Source organism: Ostrea edulis, chromosome 6 (assembly GCF_947568905.1).
Source record: "Ostrea edulis chromosome 6, xbOstEdul1.1, whole genome shotgun sequence".
NCBI classification, from domain to species: Eukaryota; Metazoa; Mollusca; class Bivalvia; order Ostreida; family Ostreidae; genus Ostrea; species Ostrea edulis.
This window is the reverse complement of record NC_079169.1, coordinates 45,531,175-45,553,999: the sequence shown is the minus strand read 5'-3', so window position 1 is coordinate 45,553,999 and position 22,825 is coordinate 45,531,175. Positions and strand designations below refer to the sequence as shown.

Below are 22,825 nucleotides of genomic sequence, written 5' to 3'. Positions count from 1 at the left end.
ACATGAATGGAGTTTTGAAATGTTATATGTAAATTTTAAATATTTGGCTTTCATATCAAGAAAAGAAATGCATTGTTAATTCTTGACATTTTAAAGAAGATGGTTATCTTCAGAACCTTTACTACTACGATGATCAGTCTGTCAGTGCTGGTTACGGATACGTCAGTCGTTAAGTTGTTCGTGTAAGATAGACGCACATCAAAATCCACAGGTTTGATTCTTTTGTTTTCACTGCCTATCAACAACTCCATTGTGCCAATAAAATCAACAAGAGGCGTCCATACGCTGCATAGCTTGTAATCGTCGTAAAACAAAGTTCAAACACTACAAAGTTAGGTACCGTCGTGATGTTTTTGCTAAAATAAGTGAGTTATGGGGTATTTGTTAATAGAATACTGGACAATTTAGGGATATTTATTTGCTAACAGAATAGTGAACAATTTAGAGATATTCATTTGTTAGCAAAATACTGGACAATTCAGAGATATTTATTTGTTAACACAATACTTGACAATTTGGATATATTTATTTGTTAACAGAATACTAGACAATTCAGAGATATTTATTTGCGTAAAATAACTTCCGTTTCTGCAAATTACAAAAAATAAACAAATACCAACATAATATTAAAACAATTGTTTTAAATCACATAATAAATTACTTATTAACATACTTCATTTTCGTGCATGAATGAATTTGCGTAGAACAAACCTTTCGTCGGAAATCAACAGGCTGCGCCCGTCAAAGCTTTGTATGAATGATTAATTACCTTAAAATGACTCTATATGTTGGTCTCCTTGCGTAAATGTCTTCAGATGGAAAAAGTGCATCGACAATGATTAAAGATACCTTGTTTTTAGTTATTTTTTGTTTTATAATATGGAAGGAATCTTACGCTCTGACGAATGGTAAGTTATAAATCTTATTATGGTTTAATGTGTTTTTAAAAAAAATCAATTTTTTTTCTTGCATTAAAACTGTATGAAACTCTGAAAATAATTATGTATTTCACAATGAAAATGTGAAGACATCGAATTGTTGTGGTCAGTATTGAATAGCGCCACTTCCTTCCGCACAATGAACAACTTTGACTCACTTTCAGGTATTCCGGATGAAATATAGTTTCACTTCAATTTAGATTTCAAGGTTTTTAGTTCAGTATTATGCAGAGACTATGACTATATGTTATTTTTCGACGCAGTTTTATTTTCACAGATATATCCTTCAGTAAAAATAGTGAAAATAAACCTGAAGTGATAATATGGTTGTATACAGAAAACTGTCATTGGAATAGGTATTTAGTATCTAAATGATCAAATCCGTGCAGAAAGAGTCGCCTTATCTATGGATACTGAACAGCAACCTAATTCTCTATCATTTATGTCTCGAAGTCTGATAACTAAACCTTGACTGTTTCTGATACCCTGCAAAACATTTTGTTAAACATCAATTAAAATTTCCACCGTATCCTAGCGAGTAATTCATTTAAGTTGCATTCAGTTAATCTTAATTAATTGAATCAAACTACAAGTAACATTCAATTTGCAATATTTCTCTTTTACTTTTTTTTTTTACCTCCGAATGCAGTCCATAGTATGCGGTAATGTATAAGTCACGCTTACAATACTTAGATGTACATGTACTTGTAAGCTTTAATTATATAAACACTTGATATACTTTTGAATACTGGTGTAATAATATACTGAAAATAAGATACTATTGTAGAATCGCCAACGGACTTAGCTGTTTTGGAGGCCCCTGGGTGCGAAGGAAAATCCCCTGAAAATATAGATGTGGATTTAAACATTGGATCCAAGAATAAGAAGATTCAACTTCACCTGAAGAGGAATGATAAAATTAATGCAGATGCTATAGTGTTTGTTCCCAGAGTAGACTCAAAAACCGGAAAGTCCGTACTTGAGAGGGAATCCATTCCATTTAATGCGGTGAGTGGATAGATTTCTGACGAATCGCATTCTCACAGTCTCGTTACAGCACTCCATATGTATAATCATTTAATATGTATAGACCGAAGAATGATTCTTATTGTTAAGGCACTAGTGACTAGTCACTCCTAAGTCCTACAAATCACGTTTATCAAAAGGCACTAGTGACTTGTCACTCCTAAGTCCTACAAATCACGTTTATCCAAAGGCACTAGTGACTAGTCACTCCCAAGTCACGTTCATCGCAGTCCCAGGCCACTGCAATGAGAGTTCTTTATTGTGTCATTATCTAGAGGGGTGGGATCGGGGCACAGGATAAATTCTAGTGCCAGGAAATTTTCGAAGGCTCATTTTGTTTACTGCATGCTGAAGAACATCCGAATTCATCTTAATTGCGCGGTACCGTAGCTCATTCGGTGGAACGCTTGCTCCATGAGTGGTGTAAGTTGTTCTCCGACTGCCACCTACTCCAACGAGGAAACAAGTGTTCTGCCAACTGAGTTACGGCAGTGTTTTGTGGTGGAGATCTGTAACAAAAGTAAATCCTGGTGTTCATAAGCTTGCAGGAAACTAAATATGCAATTTATCATATACTGACATTATTAGTTACACAGTTAGTTAGTGACCTGATACGGAAAAATACATGGTGTGAAAAGAAAACCCGTATCGGGCGAGGCGAATTTATCACGTCGAAGACCTCTAACTGTATATGTGGGGGTCTATATCATACAACTTAGTCAAGTGTCTTTCCTTTTGAAACGGCTGCAAGTCGAAACCGACGATAAATAAAATTACTCGCCCAATACGGATTTTACTCGCATGATACGGTTTTTTTCACGGCGTCATGTGACCAAGATCTGACCAATCAGATTTCAACAATTTTGTCTGAGGCGTGATAATAAAAAAACCTACGTTGTTCAACTATTGCAGATTGGTGTCAAACATTAAGCATTTGATATCATCATGATCCAAGATAGATTTTTTTAGTTACATGTAAAACTTATACGGTACCAATTTTGATGCACCAGATAAAACGCATGTAAAATCATATCTAGGAGTAAATGATGTATTGATACCTACATGTATCAACAATGGTTCCCAAAAAGGGAACTGAAAAAAATCTTCGATTAGATTTAGCTTTAATCAGAACTTTGATTTCAAAAATTTATCAAACAGCATAAGTGACAACATTGATGAATATAGCATATTGAAATGAAGTGATATATTCTTCTGATTTTCAAATTTTCTTTTGACAGGACGAAGCTTACTATCATGATGAAAATTATGGAGGGTCTTTTCTCTTGAAATGTCACGACCTGCAATCCGAAGGCCTACAGGAAATGGCATTGGTAAGTTTATATCTGTGTCTCCCATTGACAAAATTGAATACTTTGAAATAAGGTATTATATTGCTGCGGATAACTCAGTTTACCTGATCAGGATATAGGGCTCACAACGGGTGTGACCAGTCGACAGGCTATGATTGTTCCTCCTAGGCACCTGACCCCACCTCTGGTGTGTCCAGGGGTCCGTGTTTGCCCAACTATCTATTTTGTATTGCTTATAGGAGTTGTGAGACTGATCACTGTTCGTTATCTTCACCTTTCATTGCATTATTCCACTACTTACTGAAATAGAATGCCTCATAGTGATATGCATTTTTCAGAAGACTTTCAGGTTGTAAATAAAATGTAAGCAATGTCAACATACCAAACTATCTAAAATTTGAAATGACACTTGGAGTGAATATTTTTTATAGATATAGAATGTTTTAATGTCTGAGTTATCTCTCTTATGAGAGGAACATAAATACCTCAATACTTTTTCACTTGTCAAAATCATAGATCATATTATATGCTGAACATCTGACAGAAACACAGGTGCATATTCATAACAAGTATAGAGGTCTGTAACAAATAGTATCCTCCGTCAAGAATTCTTGCCTCGGGGTGGTATTACGTATAATGTAAAACTTATACGGTCCCAATTTTGATGCACCAGATGCGCATTTCGACAAATAATGTCTCCTCAGTGATGCTCAACCGAAATCCGAAATAACAATGAAGTTTTTGAGCTATTATAGGGTAAAACAGTGTGCCAAAAAAGTGGAGTCAAATTCGTCTAAGGATAAGAGCTATGCGTGAGGGAGATAATCCTTAATTTTGAAATGAATTTCTAAATTTTATAACAGCAATTCAATATACATCCGTATTTTCAAGCTAGTAACGCAGTACTTAGCTACTGGGCTGTAGAGAACCTCGGGGACTAACAGTCCACCAGCAGAGGCCTCGACCCAGGGGTCATAATGTAAAACTTATACGGTACCAATTTTGATGCACCAGATGCGCATTTTGACAAATAATGTCTCTTCAGTGATGCTCAACCGAAATGTTTGAAATCCGAAATAACAATGAAGTTTTTGAGCTATTATAGGGGAAAACAGTGCGCCAAAAAAGTGGGGTCAAATAAATGAGACACACACACACACACACACACACACACACACACCGTTAAATCGCATATATTTTTTATTATATAACCGTTTTTGCGATTTTAGGTTTTTTTGGCGACACCTTTAGAAATACTGTATAGAAAAGAAATTAATTTCATTTATGTTTGGACGTTAGAAACATTGCGAATGAGACATTGCTTTGTTTTTTGTTTGAGGCAGGCAAAACCTAACACCAACTGAATTGAAACTTGTCACTTATTATGTAAATGACGCAACAATATATATATATATATTGAAATATTTCGAAAAGTGTTTTAATGTTTATATATATATATATATATATATATATATATATATATATATATGGATGCTCCACTCAACCTTTTATCTAAATAGCAATTTGCGACATAAAACATTGCTTTATACTACCAACACCAATGTTGAAATTTTGCATCAGGTAAAAAGAATTATTTTCCTCGATTAGTGTTAAAGTCTGCTATCCGTTGAATAAGATATTCATTTATTGAATTGATTAAATCCCGAAATTTGAGTATTCAAACTAAAGAGTAATGAAATTTTGATCGTGTTAATTTGTTGAATTACTCTTCCAACTCATCCCCCTCTACTCAGAGTTGTATGATGAAATCAGGAAGATATTACACATACTGCAGCAGAAATCCCTCAAGGGTAATTCATTACACTGTAACAGATTTTCAAGCATATATCACGCACCGAAATCAGGCAAAACAACACCATAGTATTCAATCAATCACAAAACAGTTGAATAAAACAGTCTTTCCCCGTTTTAAATGAATTAACATAATTAACATATATAAATCATACAGTTTTAGGCAAACCTCTGTACATACTCATATATATTCAGGTACCCTTTCTTATAAGCATACTGTTGTGTTTGTATTACATATGAACTGCAAATCAAACATGCGTTGCATACTGAACGGATTCATAATGCTCGCGTATGATTTGTGCAAACTTTTCACAATTTTTCTCCAAGTCCTGGAAAATTCTTGAATGTGCTCTTGTTAGTCCTTAATGATTAATGGGAAAGAATACCTGAAATCCAGTTATTATTTCTATTATCATTTAGATATTGCGATATCTTTAGAAAGAATTTCAGTGTTGATCTTTCATCTTCAATTCTTCATTCACAATTTATATCAAATTGCTAGATTTACGTTATTCTCTTAAAGCGAGTAAAAGAATTGTAACTGTCCTCTGTGTCCAACCAGCAGCAACGTAAAATGGATGAGATAGGAAATATTTTTGGGGGATAGAGTTCTGTAACTAACGTGCAGGATAAGTCAGACCCCATGCCGTTTAGCTGACCAGATATAACTGGTGATGTTGCTTTCAGGAAGGATCTCTATATGTAAACGGAGAAGAGTTTGATATGCAACCAATGGACCAAGGAGCGAGGCGAAAGAGACAGATAAAGATAAAGGTGGACAAGAATGGCCAAAAGAAAACATCCGTTATGTATGGATTGTATAAAAAGAAAAAACCTAATGCATCTAGGAACTGGGAAATGAACAAGAAAAATAATAACTTTAAAAAGGCGTGGGAAAAAGGTATGTACTACTTCAATTTGAAAATTGTTTAATGTACTGCGGTTGTTAAAGTGCAAACCAAAGAATATATGTACATATATTTGCTTTCGAAAACATTTGGTATTAATTCGCATTGATGGGCACGTATGCTGAAGTCTCTTTAATCTTGTAAATTAACCAATCTATTCAAATCACTTTTGAATATTCACTTATCTCAATGAAAAATAATCACAAGACAACATTTGTGAAAGAAGTAAATACTGCTGTAGAAATTCTTTGTTGATTTCAAATAACTGTTTGGAGATAATATGAATGCTTTCGCTTTCAGGTTCATTCATTCACGCTTCGGTGATAAAACGCTTATCATATTTCAAATAAGACATTCTTTCCATGGAACTAGAAATGTACTGGGTCCATTTAGTTTTGTAGCTTTCTACGACGCTGGGTAGTGAACACAATTATCAACCATTCAAGACCGATATACACAGTGTAATTCTTGCTTGACGTCACAGCTATTCATGTATTGTTTTCGATATCGTTATCAATTTTCATATTTGCTTGAGGATGAATATATCAGTGGATAAAAAGTATAAGTTATAATTTATACACACTCTTATTGTTATTTTTTTTGTTCTCTATTTGCCCAAGCATCGTACAACTGTTCGGCTAGTGTGTAATGTCAACACAAAATGTTATGATTTCCGAGGCTGGAGTACGCTAGAACGGATTTGATTGGTCATTTGTAATCCACGTTTTGCAATATAATGAAAGTTTCTCAGATAATTCGCGCGAGGACAAGGGCTCGAAACACAAAATCAACCGTTGACATCTGAGGTTGATGCTGAATGTACCGCAAGTTTTTAATTTATTAATGGTTATACGTACTACTTTTTTTTTTATATCAGTAAGAAAACTCCGAGGGAAAAAACGAACATCATCCCGAAAAAAATTGAATCCTTTTAGAAAACCGTCGAGGAGCGGTTCCAGCCGACAAAGATTTTCAAAAGGAACATGGGCAAGAACCTCAAACAAGGGAGTTCCTGTATTTACCCCAGCACCCGCTAAAACAACAACAGAAGCCCCGGTAGCTGAAGAAGAACCCGTACAACCCCTGACGGCTTTCAAAACCCTCAGTAGTAGAAGCAGGAGAAGGCTGGTAGTGGACACTTCCAAAGCTAAGGTTCTGGGGGAAAATCTGGTGAATGATTTCAAGCCTGCCTTTGCTACAACTGCTAAGAGAACAGTTGTGACTGCGGTCACATCCGAGTATAATGTGGGGATCCTTGTAGGGCTGGATTATGCTACGTATGAAAGGTAAGGCTTTGAATGTCCATGGGAAATGATAAACTATGAGAAATTTTCGTATCGTTTTCAACACTTGCGAAAATAAGTAACATAGCAATGGTAGGTAGTATGGCTGTGTGACTTAGCTCCAGGGTTTATGTGGTTAAGTATTCAGCACTTGTTCATATTATCTGAATTCATTGCAAACACTGTAACACGAATTATGCATGTCTGCTTTCTTTTATTTAATTTGAAGGTTTTACAAGAAATCAACAGGGGCAACCGACAAGCAACGTGACGTAAATACAAAGAGAGCGATGAGAACATACTTCTCTCAAGTAATGAACGGAGTAAGTTATTATATGTTACTCACCTTTGTCCACTTAATCTACACAATTGCTTTAAATCTTCAGAGTTTGTCAAGTTTTTATGTACATGTTATATGTAATTGTATTTCCTCAAATAAGGAAAGTTATAACCATTTCAATCTATGCACCTTAAATTAAAACAATATATATCTACTAGTACTTGATCAAGAAAATGGGAAATTTACAAAGTTAGATTTTTTCATTCAGAGATTATTTATAATGCTATGTAATCGTTGACAGGGGTATTAACATATGATTGAAGAAAATTTTAACATGACTGTGCTCTTTCTATATATCCTGAAATGTTTAATTCAATACCTTCTTAATTTTAGGTTGCTCTTCGCTACAAAACTATAAAAGCTGATTTCTCGTTGAACATAGTCATCTCGGGCTTTCTCATTGTTGATGTAAGTGAATTCAGTTTCTTTATAGCACATTTTGGGATACAGTAATTAAGGACCCTTCTTTTACATATCGTAATTCCAACCGTACTTGTCTTTCATTTCAATCGTACTGATAAGAATAGTAATTCCAATTGTACTGAGAGAAATTGTGATTTCTTTTTAAATTAAACGGCTTCTAGGTCCTGTTGGGTTTTATTTTATGCTTTCATTGAAGTCTTTAGTAGCAGAAATTGTCAAAACTTATTCTCGGTCCCTTTAACAAATACTTATACTAGTAGAATAGCTTTTAACAGTATTAGTCTGGCATTTATCCTATGCTAGGTTCATTGCAATGATAGATGATTTAAAAATGATGCTATCATACTAATGCTTTTCAGTTACTTCCACCAGAAAGATCAAAGAACCGTTTTGTTTAACAGCTTATTATAGTCAATCTGTTCCTTTTAAAGTTGTCTTTGAACTTCTTTCACTGATTAGATATTATGAATAATTTATATTTTTGTATGAATTCATGAAGTGAACCAGATGGTGGAAATCTTTTCTGATTATTCAATATGTCCAATCATTTGTTTTCAAGAGTATTTAAAATCAAGGAATTTACACACCTCTTTCAAAACCATTCGCCATTACAATATTAATTAGCAATATCAAACAGATGAATCAGTCTGATATATAATTTTGATAGGTGATAATATTTGGACGCATTCATTTTCTTTATATAGTTGTTGTATATATAAAAAAGGAAACATATTTGATAAACGAAGTTTTCTGAAAGAAGGCGTGCTTTTAACTTGGATGTTCTACTTTCAAACGAAAGAAAACAACGTACTAATTTACGGTAGAGCATTTTTTATCATGATATAATTGTTATATGAATTTAAGAGTTTCTTCATGCTTTAGAATTGAATTAAACTTTCCAATTCTATGTTAATGTTACTGAAAACTAAATACATGTATATCACATCAAAATTATATGCAGTTTTTCTTCAACCATTATCAATATTTTTTTGGATGAAATGGTTGCCCATGAGAAAAAGACAATGGAGATAAAGTTAGGAGTTTTATTATTATTATGATTAAAAAATCAGATATAGCTTATTTTGTGAATATAAAGTAAGAGAAATCGGAATATAAAAAACGACTGTATCTTGCAATTATATTTCAGGCTCCGGATTACCCGTGTTTCACGTGTGGAAAAATAAGGAATGTGTTTGATGACACAGAACGACAGCTAACAAATATAGAATCAGCCCTCAGAAACATCACGGAGTTTAGACAGAAAACTCAACTACCAGAACACGACCACCTAATGCTTTTTACAGAGTAAAATCCTATTAACATGTTGATAGGAACAGAGTACAGTCATAATGACTTTTTGTTGAAATGGATAGTCAACTATCAATGACTTGTTGATGCCAGAGTAAATCTTAATGAAGTCTTGATATGGACGAAGTAAAATATTAATGAAGTCTTGATATAGACGGAGTAAAATATTAATGAAGTCTTGATATAGACGGAGTAAAATATTAATGAAGTCTTGATATAGATGGGGTAAAATTTTAATGACTAGTTTATGTTAACAGATGCAATCCAAATGACTTGATGATATAGATGAAGTAAAATTTTAATGACTTGTTCAAATGGACGGAGTAAATTCTTAATGACTTGTTGAGTAGACAGAGAAAAATCTCTACAGGGAGAGAGAGAGAGAGAGAGAGAGAGAGAGAGAGAGAGAGTAAAATCTTAATGGCTTATTGATATGGAGAGAACTAAAATCTTAATGGCTTGTTGATATGGGGAGAACTAAAATCTTAATAGCTTGTTGATATAGAGAGGTCAAATATTCCTGTTTTATTGCAAAATGCATGGTATTTATAACGATATAGTATGCCAATACAACCTGTCATTGGGTCAAATGCTATCTGACGTGTTTCATACCGATTTTTAGACCGTTCTTGACACATTGATTCTGACTACGGATTACTTCATTTACCTGATCAAGATATAGGGCTCACGGCAGGTGTTACCGGTCGACAGGGGATGCATACTTTCTTTGGTATCTGAATCCACCTCTGGTATATCCAGGGATCCGTGTTTAATCAACTCTATTTTGTATCCCTTATAGGAATCATGAGATTGATCACTGTTTGCTATCTTCACCTTTTAATGGGAAGATAAAATCTGAATGACTTGTTGATATGTAGAGATAAAATCTTCATGATTATTGATATGAGAGAGTGATATCCACATGAATTTTTGATATGGAGAGTTAATGATTTGTTGATATGGGGAGAGATAAAATTCTAATGAATTGTGGATATGGACAGTTGAAATAATGACTTCTTGATATGGACAGTTGAAATAATGACTTCTTGATATGGACAGTTGAAATAATGACCTATTGATATGGACAGTTGAAATAATGACATATTGATATGAACAGTTGAAATAATGACCTGTTAATATTGACAGAGTAAAATTCTATAAACTACTGACTTGTTGTTTGTATGGTGTTTTTATAAGGAAAAAGAGGACACCTTTACAAATTATACAGTGAATTTAAATGAAGAAATCAAATACTAATTTTGTTTCTCTCCTTCAGCTTGGATCTTTACTACAGCCCCAGCAAGAACAACTATCAAACAGATGTAACAGGTATCAGTAGAACAAGAACTACCAAACAGATATAACATATATTAGTATAACATTAACTATACATGTAGCAGTAAAATGAAATTATTGAACAGACGTAACTAATGTCAGTATAACAATCAAACAGATGTCAGGTAACTATCAAACCGATGTCAGGTAACAATCAAACAGATGTCAGGTAACTATCAAACACATGTCAGGTAACTATCAAACAGATGTCAAGTAACTATCAAACAGATATCAGGTAACTATCAAACAGATATCAGGTAACTATCAAACAGATGTCAGGTAACAATCAAACCGATGTCAGTTAACAATCAAACAGATGTCAGGTAACTATCAAATATGTATCAGGTAACTATCAAATATGTATCAGGTAACTATCAGACAGATGTCAGGTAACTATCAAACAGATGTCAGATAACTATCAAACAGATGTTAGGTAACAAACCGATGTCAGGTAACAACAATATGTCAGGTAACTATCAAACAGATGTCAGGTAACTATCAAACAGATGTCAGGTAACTATCAAACATATGTCAGGTAACAATCAAACATACGTCAGGTAACAATTAAACAGATGTTATGTAACTATCAAACAGATGTCAGGTAACTATTAAACAGATGTTGGGTAACTATCAAACAGATGTCAGGTAACTATCAAACAGATGTCAGGTAACAGTCAAACGGATACAAGGTAACTATCAAACAGATGTCAGGTAACAATTAAACAGATGTTGGGTAACTATCAAAGAGATATCAGGTAACAGTCAAACAGATGTCACGTAACTATCAAATAGACGTCAACTAACAATTAAACAGATGTCAGGTAACTATCAAACAAATGTCAGGTAACAAACTGATGTCAAGTAACAATCAAACAGATATCAGGTAACAATCAAACATATGTCAGGTAACAAACAGATGTCAAGTAACAAACTGATGTCAGGTAACTATCAAACAGATATCAGATAACTATCAAACAGATGTCACGTAACTATCAAACATATGTCAGGTAACTATCAAATAGATAACAATATAAACGTTTTTACGAGTCCCAAATGGCTGAAGTCTTGTACATATCCTAATTATGTTGTTTTTAATTATCAAACTCATCATTTATTAGATGACAATAGACCACTATCTTTAAGACCCTATATCATGAGAACTCCAGTAAGCATAGTGAGTGATGTGTTTCCTTCACAGGTTTTGCCTACGTCAGTGCCTTATGTACTCAAGCCAGTACATCCGTTATTGAAGATTTTGGAAACTTTGAAAGTGTATTTACATCTGCACACGAATTAGGCCACAGGTATGCACTTTGTTTTAATATTACATTCTAGATACGCTGAACGAACTATGAAGTAAGTGAAGAAAGTAAATTTGTCACAAAATACTATCATAATGAAGTTGACCCTGGCATGGATGATAGTTTTTAAAATGAAATAAAGGTGGACATTTTTTTGTCACAGGAACATTAACTAATGATCATCTAATGCGTTGATTATCTTACATTTGTATAAAACCAGTGACATAAAAATTCCTGATCATTTAATAAAAGAATTAATCTGAAGGACATAGGGCGCCCAAAACCTATTGTAATAAAATTTTGTAAACATATTGGTAAATGTTTAAAATATTTCCAAAAACTCATATCTACCACAACATTTTCCTTTGAAACGATCTTTTTCTGCATTATTCACAAGTCTTTAGTTGTACATTTAATGGAAAACATCCCAAAATTGGAATCCTTCACAAACATTGTTGCATTGTTGTTTGATAAAACAAAAACAAAAAAAGAAACAACTCCCACATAAACACAACAAAAGTATACATCATTTAATGCATCAAAATCTTGGTATCATATGATCTTAATTTGATATACCCCTGAAAGGTAAAAAAAAAAAAATTGTAAACCATTATCATTTCGTCAGGAAGATGTAATTTGTCACTACACACTTGGGGAAAATTTGGGTCCGAGTCAAAGTAGAAAACAAAATTGTGTTTTTGAATATATTTCAGTAAATACGCATGTGTACATGCATCACCAAGTGTTCAACCAGCTTAAAACATACTGCAGCTTTGTTTTCCTCAACCATGAACTATGTAACAAAAACTCACATGACATGTAATTTCAAATAAATACCATATGCAAATTATATTAGAAATATTGACTATAAAGCATCAACATCACATTTCTTAAGGTGTTTTTGATTTATCACTTTATGTAAGGACGTTTGTAAAACTGTTTGTCTTTGGACTATTTTTTCTAGTCTGGGTGCACAACATGATGGTATAGGTAACACTTGCTCCGAGATGGACCAGTACCTTTTGACAGCAGTATCTGGGCAAACATCAGAAACTACCAAACATAACCCTTGGAAATTTTCTTCCTGCTCCATAGATTACTTCCGAGAGTATATTGCAAACATGTGAGCACTTATAGACGCAATTAAGTACCATTTCAGAGATAATAGTTTTAAAAACAAGAAGTACAATTCAAATTATCTCTATGCAACATTTGATAACACTCCCGACATTCAAATAAGTGATTGACGAGGTAACATTAATCTTGCATAGAAAGGTGTCTAAAACACATCATTTATTCATGGTAGAGCGATAAGGTAAGTGAAGAGTATGGCTTTCTTTTCATTTAGAGTTATGGGATTTCAGCGAAAAGGAAGACATGCAACTCATTGTCCTTCGTCTGTAACAGTTAACATGCTAATCAAGAGATACTAACATTAAACGCCAGCTCTCTCTACTTTGTCCTTCGCCTGTAACAGTTAACATGCTAATCAAGAGATACTAACATTAAACGCCAGCTCTCTCTACTTTGAAATTTGAAATACACATGTCTTTAAAGATTGTGCAGAAGAAACTTCTTTTGGGAGATTAACAAGGGACACAATTCAATAGTTTCAATAAACAAGTTACGAAATGTTTTGTTAATAGGGGATGGGGTGTGATTTGAAACAAAACTCTTGGTTTAAAACGCAATACACAATCTTTCAATCGCTTGTTTTATGACCATCAATGATATTTATACATACCACAATATACCATAAATATTGTGAACACAGAGAATGCACAAAACCCGAAGGCTGTTTCATATGTTTATTTTCTCATATTCTATATTGTTACAGAAGCAAAGAAGACTCTAAAGTTGGCAATTGTCTGGCCGACGAAGCGCTGATATACGACACCCAGGAATATAATCAGAATATCGGCACGCATCCTGGTCAGTTAACTAACCCAAATGACCAATGTAAAGCTATCCTAGGTCCTAGTTCATATTACGGATGGGTGAGTTCTTTTATTAAACAGTATATCGACTAGCATTATAATATTACTTACAGTTTATGACAATAGAAGTTATAGAATGAGTGTACTTTATTTTTTCCTTTGTAAAATGCAGGGAGATGTTCTAAAATCTTTTGCGGATATTTGTACATCCATGGCGTGTAACACAGGGGAGAGTAAAGACATGTTCATATTTGCAACTGCATACAGGGGAACTTCTTGTGGGCACAAAAAGGTTAGATTTCTCGTTTCACATAGATTTCTCAAAATAGAATAAACTGTACATTCACATTTTACATGTTCATATATCAAATGAAGTTTAATGTGAATATCTCCGTTTTGTGTACGATTATAACGATAGTTTGTTGTTCCTTGTTTTAGTGGTGCCTAGAAGGTCGTTGTAAAAGTGATGTGGAAGCTCCAAGCAAAAATTGTAAGTTGACATGTAGATCTTCTTCTCGAAAACTACATGTACAAATACATATTTCTAAAAAAAAAAAATAATAATACAAGACAAACCAAAATCAGTATTATGCTTCTTAGGTTCCTGCTTTCAGACATGTGTCTTGACTTTCAACATATTGTAAATGTAACATATCGCCGCTCTATAAAATTCAGGACTGTTGACGTTAGTGTCTTGGTGAGCTAATCTTCGAGATTATATTTTTCAAATCCCAAGGACCTTCTTAATTTGAGAAGACACCCGTTCTAAATAGCTCTAATGAATTCCTGAGAGTCTGATAAGTTGCTCTCAGATTGTCTCCTTTCAACGATTCTAAAAACGGCCATAATGACACAAACCTTGTGATTGCACTATCACTAAAAAAGCGAGCGGTAGGTTAACTGTATTCGTATATACATTTGTCACACTTGGATGACCACAGAGACAAAATTATGGGGATGACTGAAACTTTCGTAATAATATATTGATAATTCCCAACGCCAACTGCGATATTTAAGTACCATATTTCTGTGTCTAGCATAATCAATTTATATCAAATATTAACGAAATTTCAAATTACATGTCTATGATCAAGAACACGTCACGCACGTCTATATCAAGCATCGGTCACAATCGGTTTTTTAAAATCATGAGTCCTGCATTTTCCGCGATAATTGAAAGTCGTAAGGGTAGCAGAGGCAGAAAAAAGTAGTGGTCAATTCGTAAGGTGGGGGTAAGACGTAAGGCAAAGGTAGGGTCCTATTGCGTCCACACGTGGGATAGGAACGACGTAAGGCAAAGGTAGGGCCATATTGCGTCCACTAAAAGTAAGATGGTCGTAAGAATAGAGTACGGGTGTCACACTTTTAATGAGCACCCCTTACTACTCGTGGTTCCTATGTGTATCTGTCTTACGTTGTTCGAAGACTGTCGTAAGTCTATCTCCTACCATTACTAAACGCACTTGTGCAAAATATCAGAAAAGTTCCTGCGAACCTTTTCTTACTAGGTCCTTTCATAAACCACGTCTTCTTGTTCGTCGCCCCTCTTGCTAGATCTGTAGTTTCCTTTTATTTTCGGTGCCATTTTCTTTTTGCGGGTCTAATTCTAAATGGCGTGCTGTATGAACAAAGGCTGCTTTGCTCTTACGGTTCTTACGGTCCTGCGCGAGAGCTGCCAACAAAACAGACCCAGGTAAAACTGAATTTATACTCTACGCGACTTAAACTGTCAATTGATTTTAAAATTGCTTAGCTATATTAATTTCTAGTACAAACCGCTAGGCAATTGCTCAAAATATTTCCCAAACCCAATCAAAGACAATTTGCAAACATTGTTACTAGTGACGAAACATGGGTTCACTATTTCGAACCAGTAAGAAAAATTAGAAACAAAATTGGCTAACTAAACACGGTAGAAGGCCTGTAGTTGCCAAAAGAACCGTAAGAGCAAAGAAAGTTTTTTATTGCATATTCTTCTCATGAGGTGGTATAGCCGTACAAATTCCGGTGCCGACGGGCAAAAGTGTTACAGGTCGGTATTACCGAGATGTTATACTAAACAAGGTCAAAAAATATCATAAACGACGCCCTGTGTCAGGATTTGGGCATGTTCATCTACTTCACGATAATGCTCCGTCACATACATCTGAGCTTGTGCAGCAATTTTTGATTGATTGATTGTATCTTGCTTAACGTCTCGCTTTACGCTCATATGGAGACATCACCAAGAACGGTGAAGGGCTTCAAATTTAGACCTATGCTCGGCGCTTACGGCCATTGAACAGTGAGTGTTCTTTAGCGTGCCACACCTACGGTGACACGGGTCATCCGTTTTTAAGGTCATCTCCGAGGACCCGTGATATTCACACCTGATGCCGAGCGTTTGGCGATGGAACTGCCACTACCTGTTTTAAGGACTTAGGTCTCTCGCGGTCAGGATTCGAACCCCGGCCTTCCGCATGCGGGGCGAACGCTCTAACCTCTCGGCCACCTTTGAAGTCGGAGGTTACCGTCTTGGCCACACCCACCATACTCTCCAGATCTAGCCCCATGCGACTTTTTCCTTTCTCCAAAACTTAAAGAGTTCTTATCTGGTCGTCGTTACAAGTCCCGACATGTCCTTGGCTGAGCCACCAGTCAGTGCCTCAGAGTTCTACCTAAATCAGTGTACCGTGACGCATTTCAGAAATGGATTCAGAGATTGAAATTATGTATTTCAAACCGCGGATAATACTTTGAAGGGATGTAATGTTCATTTCACTATTTGAGTCGAATGCTTTTGAGATATCGTACAATACGCATTATATATCGAACAGCCCTCGTATATGGGGAGTAAATTGTCTATGCTATATAGAGAATATAGCGACCTCGTATTGCATGGAGAACTATCCATCACGATAGTTTTAAACCACAAAATGTGCGCCAAAACGTAATGAAACAAATCAATGATGCGATAAATATATGTGCACCAATGCGTTTGTGCTAACTACAAATTTCTTGTTTTATAGTGTTAAGAACTTTAATTAAGTTAGTACCAACGCATCAAACAAGCTAAATACTATCATTTCACTATCATTTCAGCTGAATGTGTGCATGGAGATTCCTTACGGACGTTTTCTTTCCTTGACAAGACGTGTGCGCAGGTTGTGTCCGAAACGCCGTCTCGATGTTATGAAGCTTTATATAAAACAAAATGCTGCGAATCCTGCGCGAGAGCTGCCAACAAAACAGACCCAGGTAAAACTGAATTTATACTCTACGCGACTTAAACTGTCAATTGATTTTAAAATTGCTTAGCTATATTAATTTCCACAGAGGCTAAGAGCAGAACTACTTTATAAATGAATAAAAGTAAAACTAAATGATTGGAATGAAAAGGTGTTCGTAATCTATTTGCCAATTGTCTTATAAGTGTAAACTTTTGCAATATCATAAATTTAATTCAGTCATCATGGTATATATAATGTAGATCAATAAATTGATTATGAGCAGACTGTCCGTATGGCGATAGGGGAGACTCCTGTTCCAAGATCTTGTCAAGTCCTTTCCTGTGTTACGTGGAGGATCGAGACTGCTGTGCAACGTGTGCTAATATGAATATAGGACCAGAAGGTAAATTGATCGATTGATATATCGATAGATTGGTTGTTGAATCTCTCAATATATCTATTATAATCAAAATGTCACATCATCGATAATTTGTATGTAAAGCTCATGACCATATCAGTTTTTAAATTACCAAATTAGATTGAGAAAAATAAAAGTGGAAAATTATAGGCTATATAAAACAACATTTGGACTAAATCTTGTCATTTATACTTAACTATGAATAACTAACAATGACTCTATTACAAGGTTGTGAATATGGCGACAAAATAGAGACATGCTCTGTTGAGGAGTGTGGTAAAGATGAAACGTATCGAGATCAGTGTTGCGAAACATGTGCTGATTATGTTCCCATAACCACAACGACAACACAGGTACCAACAACAACTACACAACCAACAACTACAACACAACCATCAACAACAACACAACCAACAACCCAACCACCAACAACCACAAAACCATCAACCACAACACAACCAACAGCCACAACACAGCCACCAACAACCACAACACAACAAACAACAACCACAACACAACAAACAACAACCACAACACAACCAACAACAACCACAAAACCATCAACCACAACTCAACCACCAACAACGACAACAACATCTCCCTCAACTACAAAATCACCAAAAATTGAACCGATAACTACACAGGCGACAACAACTAAATCTGTAATTACATCATCCAAGCCACCACCCCAGACAACAAAAGCAGCACCAACAACAACAGCGACTGCCATTACTTCAACTGTATCACCATTTCAATCTATGTGCGTTAACCCTACGGCCAAATTTGGATTCAAAACTTGTGCAGAAATTGGGGCGAAACTATACATCCCGTGTCACAATGATATGTTCCGAAGATTGTGCTGTAAAGACTGTGGAGGTGAACAGTTTTACTTTTCTTACTAAGATTGATTGGAATGGGAAATTGAATTGCACGTATCTTTTAAAATGTGAAACGTTTGAACAAATATTTTATCAGCTTGTACGTACTTCACTCCCCCTCATCATTGTCATGTTGCCTGATTTCGTGATTGTTACTTTAAAAAAAAGTGGCTAAATATAGGGCACATTTTATAGCTCCGTAAAAAACCCAGACGATTTCATTATGTAGACGCACTGGGTTTTCCCCCTAGTTTTTGTAGTTTAATTTTAGTGCTATAGTTTGTATTTGCTTTCATTACATCAATTTGGCTTTCGGTTCTATGTAAATATTCGGTCGTCCTGAATAATGAAGAAAGGATGAGTCGTGAAAAAACTTCAAAGGAAAAAGGTCACGTTTGGCAAGACATGTAAGATAATGGTAAAAGAGCACGGAAAAATCCTGGATGCATCGCTTGAAATCATTCCGTCCAGATGGCTTTAATTTGTGTGACCTTAAAAAGGGATAATAAAGAAAAACAAAAAAACAAAAATGTACTGACCTTGACAACTAGTATATCATCTTTAGACTTCTAAACTATGATGAAATGTTATCAGAAATATTTATAAGTACGAATTCAAACAGATTGCAGCTTTAATGTGTTTGACCTTGAAAAAAAAAGAAAACAAAGAATTGACCTTGAAAACTAGTACAACATTTCTCTCCCACTCATCATTTGGATTGTGTGAGATTCATTTGTTTATTAATCGGTTGGGTTGATTTTGTATTTAATCGTGTTTTTGCAGTAATTATATTATTTTTCGTTGTTGGCACTGTTCACCATATCCGAATCCACAATGGTACGAATGACCAAATAAAATTTTCTAACTTGATCACTCTAAATCATTATCTTCCCATCATTTTATTTCACAATCACGTTATTTTGGAAATTTTCTCTCTAACTACATCTAATTTCTATAGTTTTGAAAAATTTGTTTCTATTCTCATCCCGACCCGATTAATGTACAGACTCTCTAAACCATCTTCTATAGACACGCTTGCAACGAAGACAACCATTTCCCCCTCATTCAGTATATCAGTGTTTCATTCTAGATAACAATGTAGATTATTGATATTTGTCGTTTATTCGTGGTATGTGATATTTGTTTGTGTAATATGTCTTTTGATAAAGACGTTTCGAAAATAAATAACCAACAGCGTCGTTGCTTTTTCAGTGCTTATATATAGAGAGATAATGCGTATGTATTTTCATATATGTAATACACGTTGATTTCTCGTTATTTCATAGCATGCTCCGATCAGCAAACGTGTGGACAAGTGGAAGCCGGATCTTGTTACTATAACAATGTCAAAACATCGTGCTGCGAATCTTGTAAAAGATTTGCCGAAAAGGATCCAAGTAAGTTCTTTGTTTTCTGTTCATTTATCTATTTAGTATCTGCTAATCAATCACCAGTCGTTCCGTTATCATGAAAAAGTGAAGATAACGAACAGTGATCAATCTCATAAATTCTATAAAGAACACACAAAATTAAGATTAGGGCAAACACAGACCCCTTGACACACCAATGATGGGGTAGGATTCTTAGGAGGACTCTCTGTCTCCCTCCCTCCTCTCTCTCGCTCTCCAGTCACTCTCGTCGTGAGCTCTACATGTATATCTTGATTAGGTATACGGAGCAATCCGTAGTCAAAATCAATACATTTGTGTATAGACCGGCTTAACGATTGGTATGAAAACAGGTCGGACATAATTCGATCTAATGTAATGGTGCAGTTAGTAGATAACTTGAAATAACTACAATTTCGCTACATTTCCATGTTTAATGAAGATTATTGCTTTAGATTCACGTTCATGACTGCAATTACTAATATCTACATGTACTATTTCTATTTCAGACTGTGTAGGTGATGCCACTCCATTCTGTGCAGTACTTGTTCAACAAGATGGAGAGTACGTTTGTTCCAAATACAGGCCAATTTGTTGTAAATCCTGTGAAAATTACCGAATTAATAGTTTGTTTTCCCGTACTGCCAAGGGGAACTCGAAGATTTTAAAGGCAAGAGCCCAAATAGACTCAGTTTTAGGAAAAGCGGCTGACCCTAATAGTTTTATAGATTTAAGTAAGGACAATCTTAAGAATATACCAGAATCCAGACAGCTGGAGAAAGCTGGTATTTCGAGTAAAAGCAGAACTACTAAAAATCGAAGAAAGCTACGAAGGTTCAGAAATTTAAAAAATAGACCCAAACTTAAGCGCCCAACCAAACCAAAGCGCCCAACCAAACCTAAGCGCCCAACCATACCTAAGCGCCTAACCATACCTAAGCGCCCATCCAGACCAGGTCGAATACCATCTCGACGCTCAAAATCGAAACCACGAACTCCCTCCCGACGTCAACCAAAACGGTCCCGAGGACCAAATCCATGGAGGAGAAAACCATCCAGGCCGTGGCGTCGGACTGGGTGAAGCATGCGCTAATGAATATTTTTATTTGTTATGTATTATAAACCGTTCAATGTATATAAAGGACTTGTGCAATAAAATATTCTCCAGATTTGTTTCATCTGTGAATTATAGTATATACACTGGAAGAGGTATTTTTAGTGTCAGTACATATATGAAACTCTTAACGTAGCCTTACTTTTTGGGATCGGCTCCAAAAGCAATAAATGTTTGCGATTCTGGAACAATGTTGTAATGTTTTGCTGTTGTTGTTATAAAGTGGGAATAATCTGAAAAGGAAAGGAACCTACTGCAGCATTTATACATACAAGTTTCCATTGCTTAGTGGTTAGAGCGTTCGTTTCGTGATCGGAAGGCCATGGCTTCGAGTTCCGCTCGTGCCATGGCCTCGTAAAACCTTTTAAAAGATGTTTAAAAATATTTCGTCAAACACTCGGCATTAAGAAGTGATAGTTTGTCATGCCATACCTTTAAAAACGGAGGTCCCGTGTCGCGACAGGCGTTGTCCCATTAAAGAAAACTCAGTTACATGTACGTACGGCTCTTAGCGATGTACATGGGTCTAATTACTCAGCTACATGTACGTACGGCTCTTAGCGATGTACATGGGTCTAATTACTCAGCTACATGTACGTACGGCTCATAGCGATGTACATGGGTCTAATTACTCAGCTACATGTACGTACGGCTCTTAGCGATATACATGGGTCTAATTACTCAGCTACATGTACGTACGGCTCTTAGCGATGTACATAGGTCTAATTACTCAGCTACATGTACGTACGGCTCTTAGCGATGTACATGGGTCTAATTTGTGGTACTACACCTATACCTGATTGTATCTCAATATCGGTGAACAGTTCTCAATGGGACATCAAACAAACTAACTAAAAGCCTTCATACATAAACGTGTAATTATAATTGAAATGCAGTCGAAATCTTGTGCGCGAGAAATTTTCCAATTTCCCTTCCCAGTAACAGTAAAATCATACTTTTTACTCTTAAATCAATAGGAATCCATGTTATTGTGGGATTTAGCCATACTATGGCATTGGTCACAAATTGTTTATGAAGGGATTTTAGAATACTCCATACAGTCATTTTTCACCTTTCTAAATTTCACATTCTAAAATCAATAGAAATCAGAATTTTACATTCCTGAAAGTTTGAAAAATAGAATAAGAATTGTGCTTCGTCTTTCAAAGAAAGGGTGAAACAAAAATCACAAACGTATGACCACCCAAACATCATGTCATATAAAATCAACATCGCGCTAGGTAGCAATACAAGGGAATATCAAAACTAAAGAGAATTTGATTTTTTTTCTGAATTAAAAAGGTGAAAATTTTGAATAGTTATGAATGAAAGAGTGAAGATAACGAACGGTGCTCAATCTCCACCTAACAATTTGTTTGAGACACTTCAGACAGCATCCCACCTACTGACAGGTTGTATTAGCAAACAAGATCAATATAACAACTATATGATTTGCGAAATACTTACCTTAAACGAGACTGTTGAATCCTCTGTAACATCAACATATTTTCAAGTAGCCTGACTCGGTTTGAAAATGTATTATACGCAGAACACGTTCTCGCTTATAGAATCAGTTGAGACATATAAACGTAATGAAATATTGTTACATGAATATGGGAAATTGATGATGGAGAAGCTGAAGTCATTCCGTTTGTTGAGTTGTCAGCTTGCAGTTAGACTATCGGTACAGTATATGTTCAGTAAAACACTCAAATATGAAACAGATATGAAATATTTTGTGGTGTCTGTTATTTCGAGTTCCCTGGAATATATCGAATCGACTTATGAAAGTGAAGATTTCCAATAAATAAAATATCGTCGATAAACACTGTATCTATGTCAAATTGAATGCCAGAGCAAGATATTTGTCTCCCCATGTAGAGCCTTTTCCATGAAA

The 22,825-nt window shown here is 35.2% G+C and overlaps 1 protein-coding gene across 2 annotated transcripts; it reads left to right on the top strand.

Annotated features, from left to right (window-relative positions):
• Positions 1-779: 779 nt before the first annotated feature.
• Positions 780-20,987, top strand: LOC125648233 (uncharacterized). 2 transcript variants are annotated; one of them, XM_048875203.2, is made up of 20 exons: positions 790-908; positions 1,726-1,946; positions 3,203-3,295; positions 5,774-5,987; positions 6,872-7,280; positions 7,507-7,600; positions 7,951-8,025; positions 9,188-9,345; positions 10,625-10,677; positions 11,882-11,987; positions 12,949-13,107; positions 13,822-13,981; positions 14,094-14,213; positions 14,360-14,411; positions 17,003-17,158; positions 17,414-17,533; positions 17,777-17,901; positions 18,229-18,424; positions 19,713-19,823; positions 20,324-20,987. In XM_048875203.2, exons 1-20 carry the CDS (start codon positions 806-808, stop codon positions 20,893-20,895), a joined length of 3,297 nt encoding a protein of 1,098 aa, XP_048731160.2. In that variant the 5' UTR covers positions 790-805; the 3' UTR covers positions 20,896-20,987. The 2 variants fall into 2 exon arrangements, with proteins under 2 accessions (XP_048731159.2, XP_048731160.2); XM_048875202.2 differs by having other exon boundaries at positions 780-908; positions 17,777-18,424.
• Positions 20,988-22,825: the final 1,838 nt, after the last annotated feature.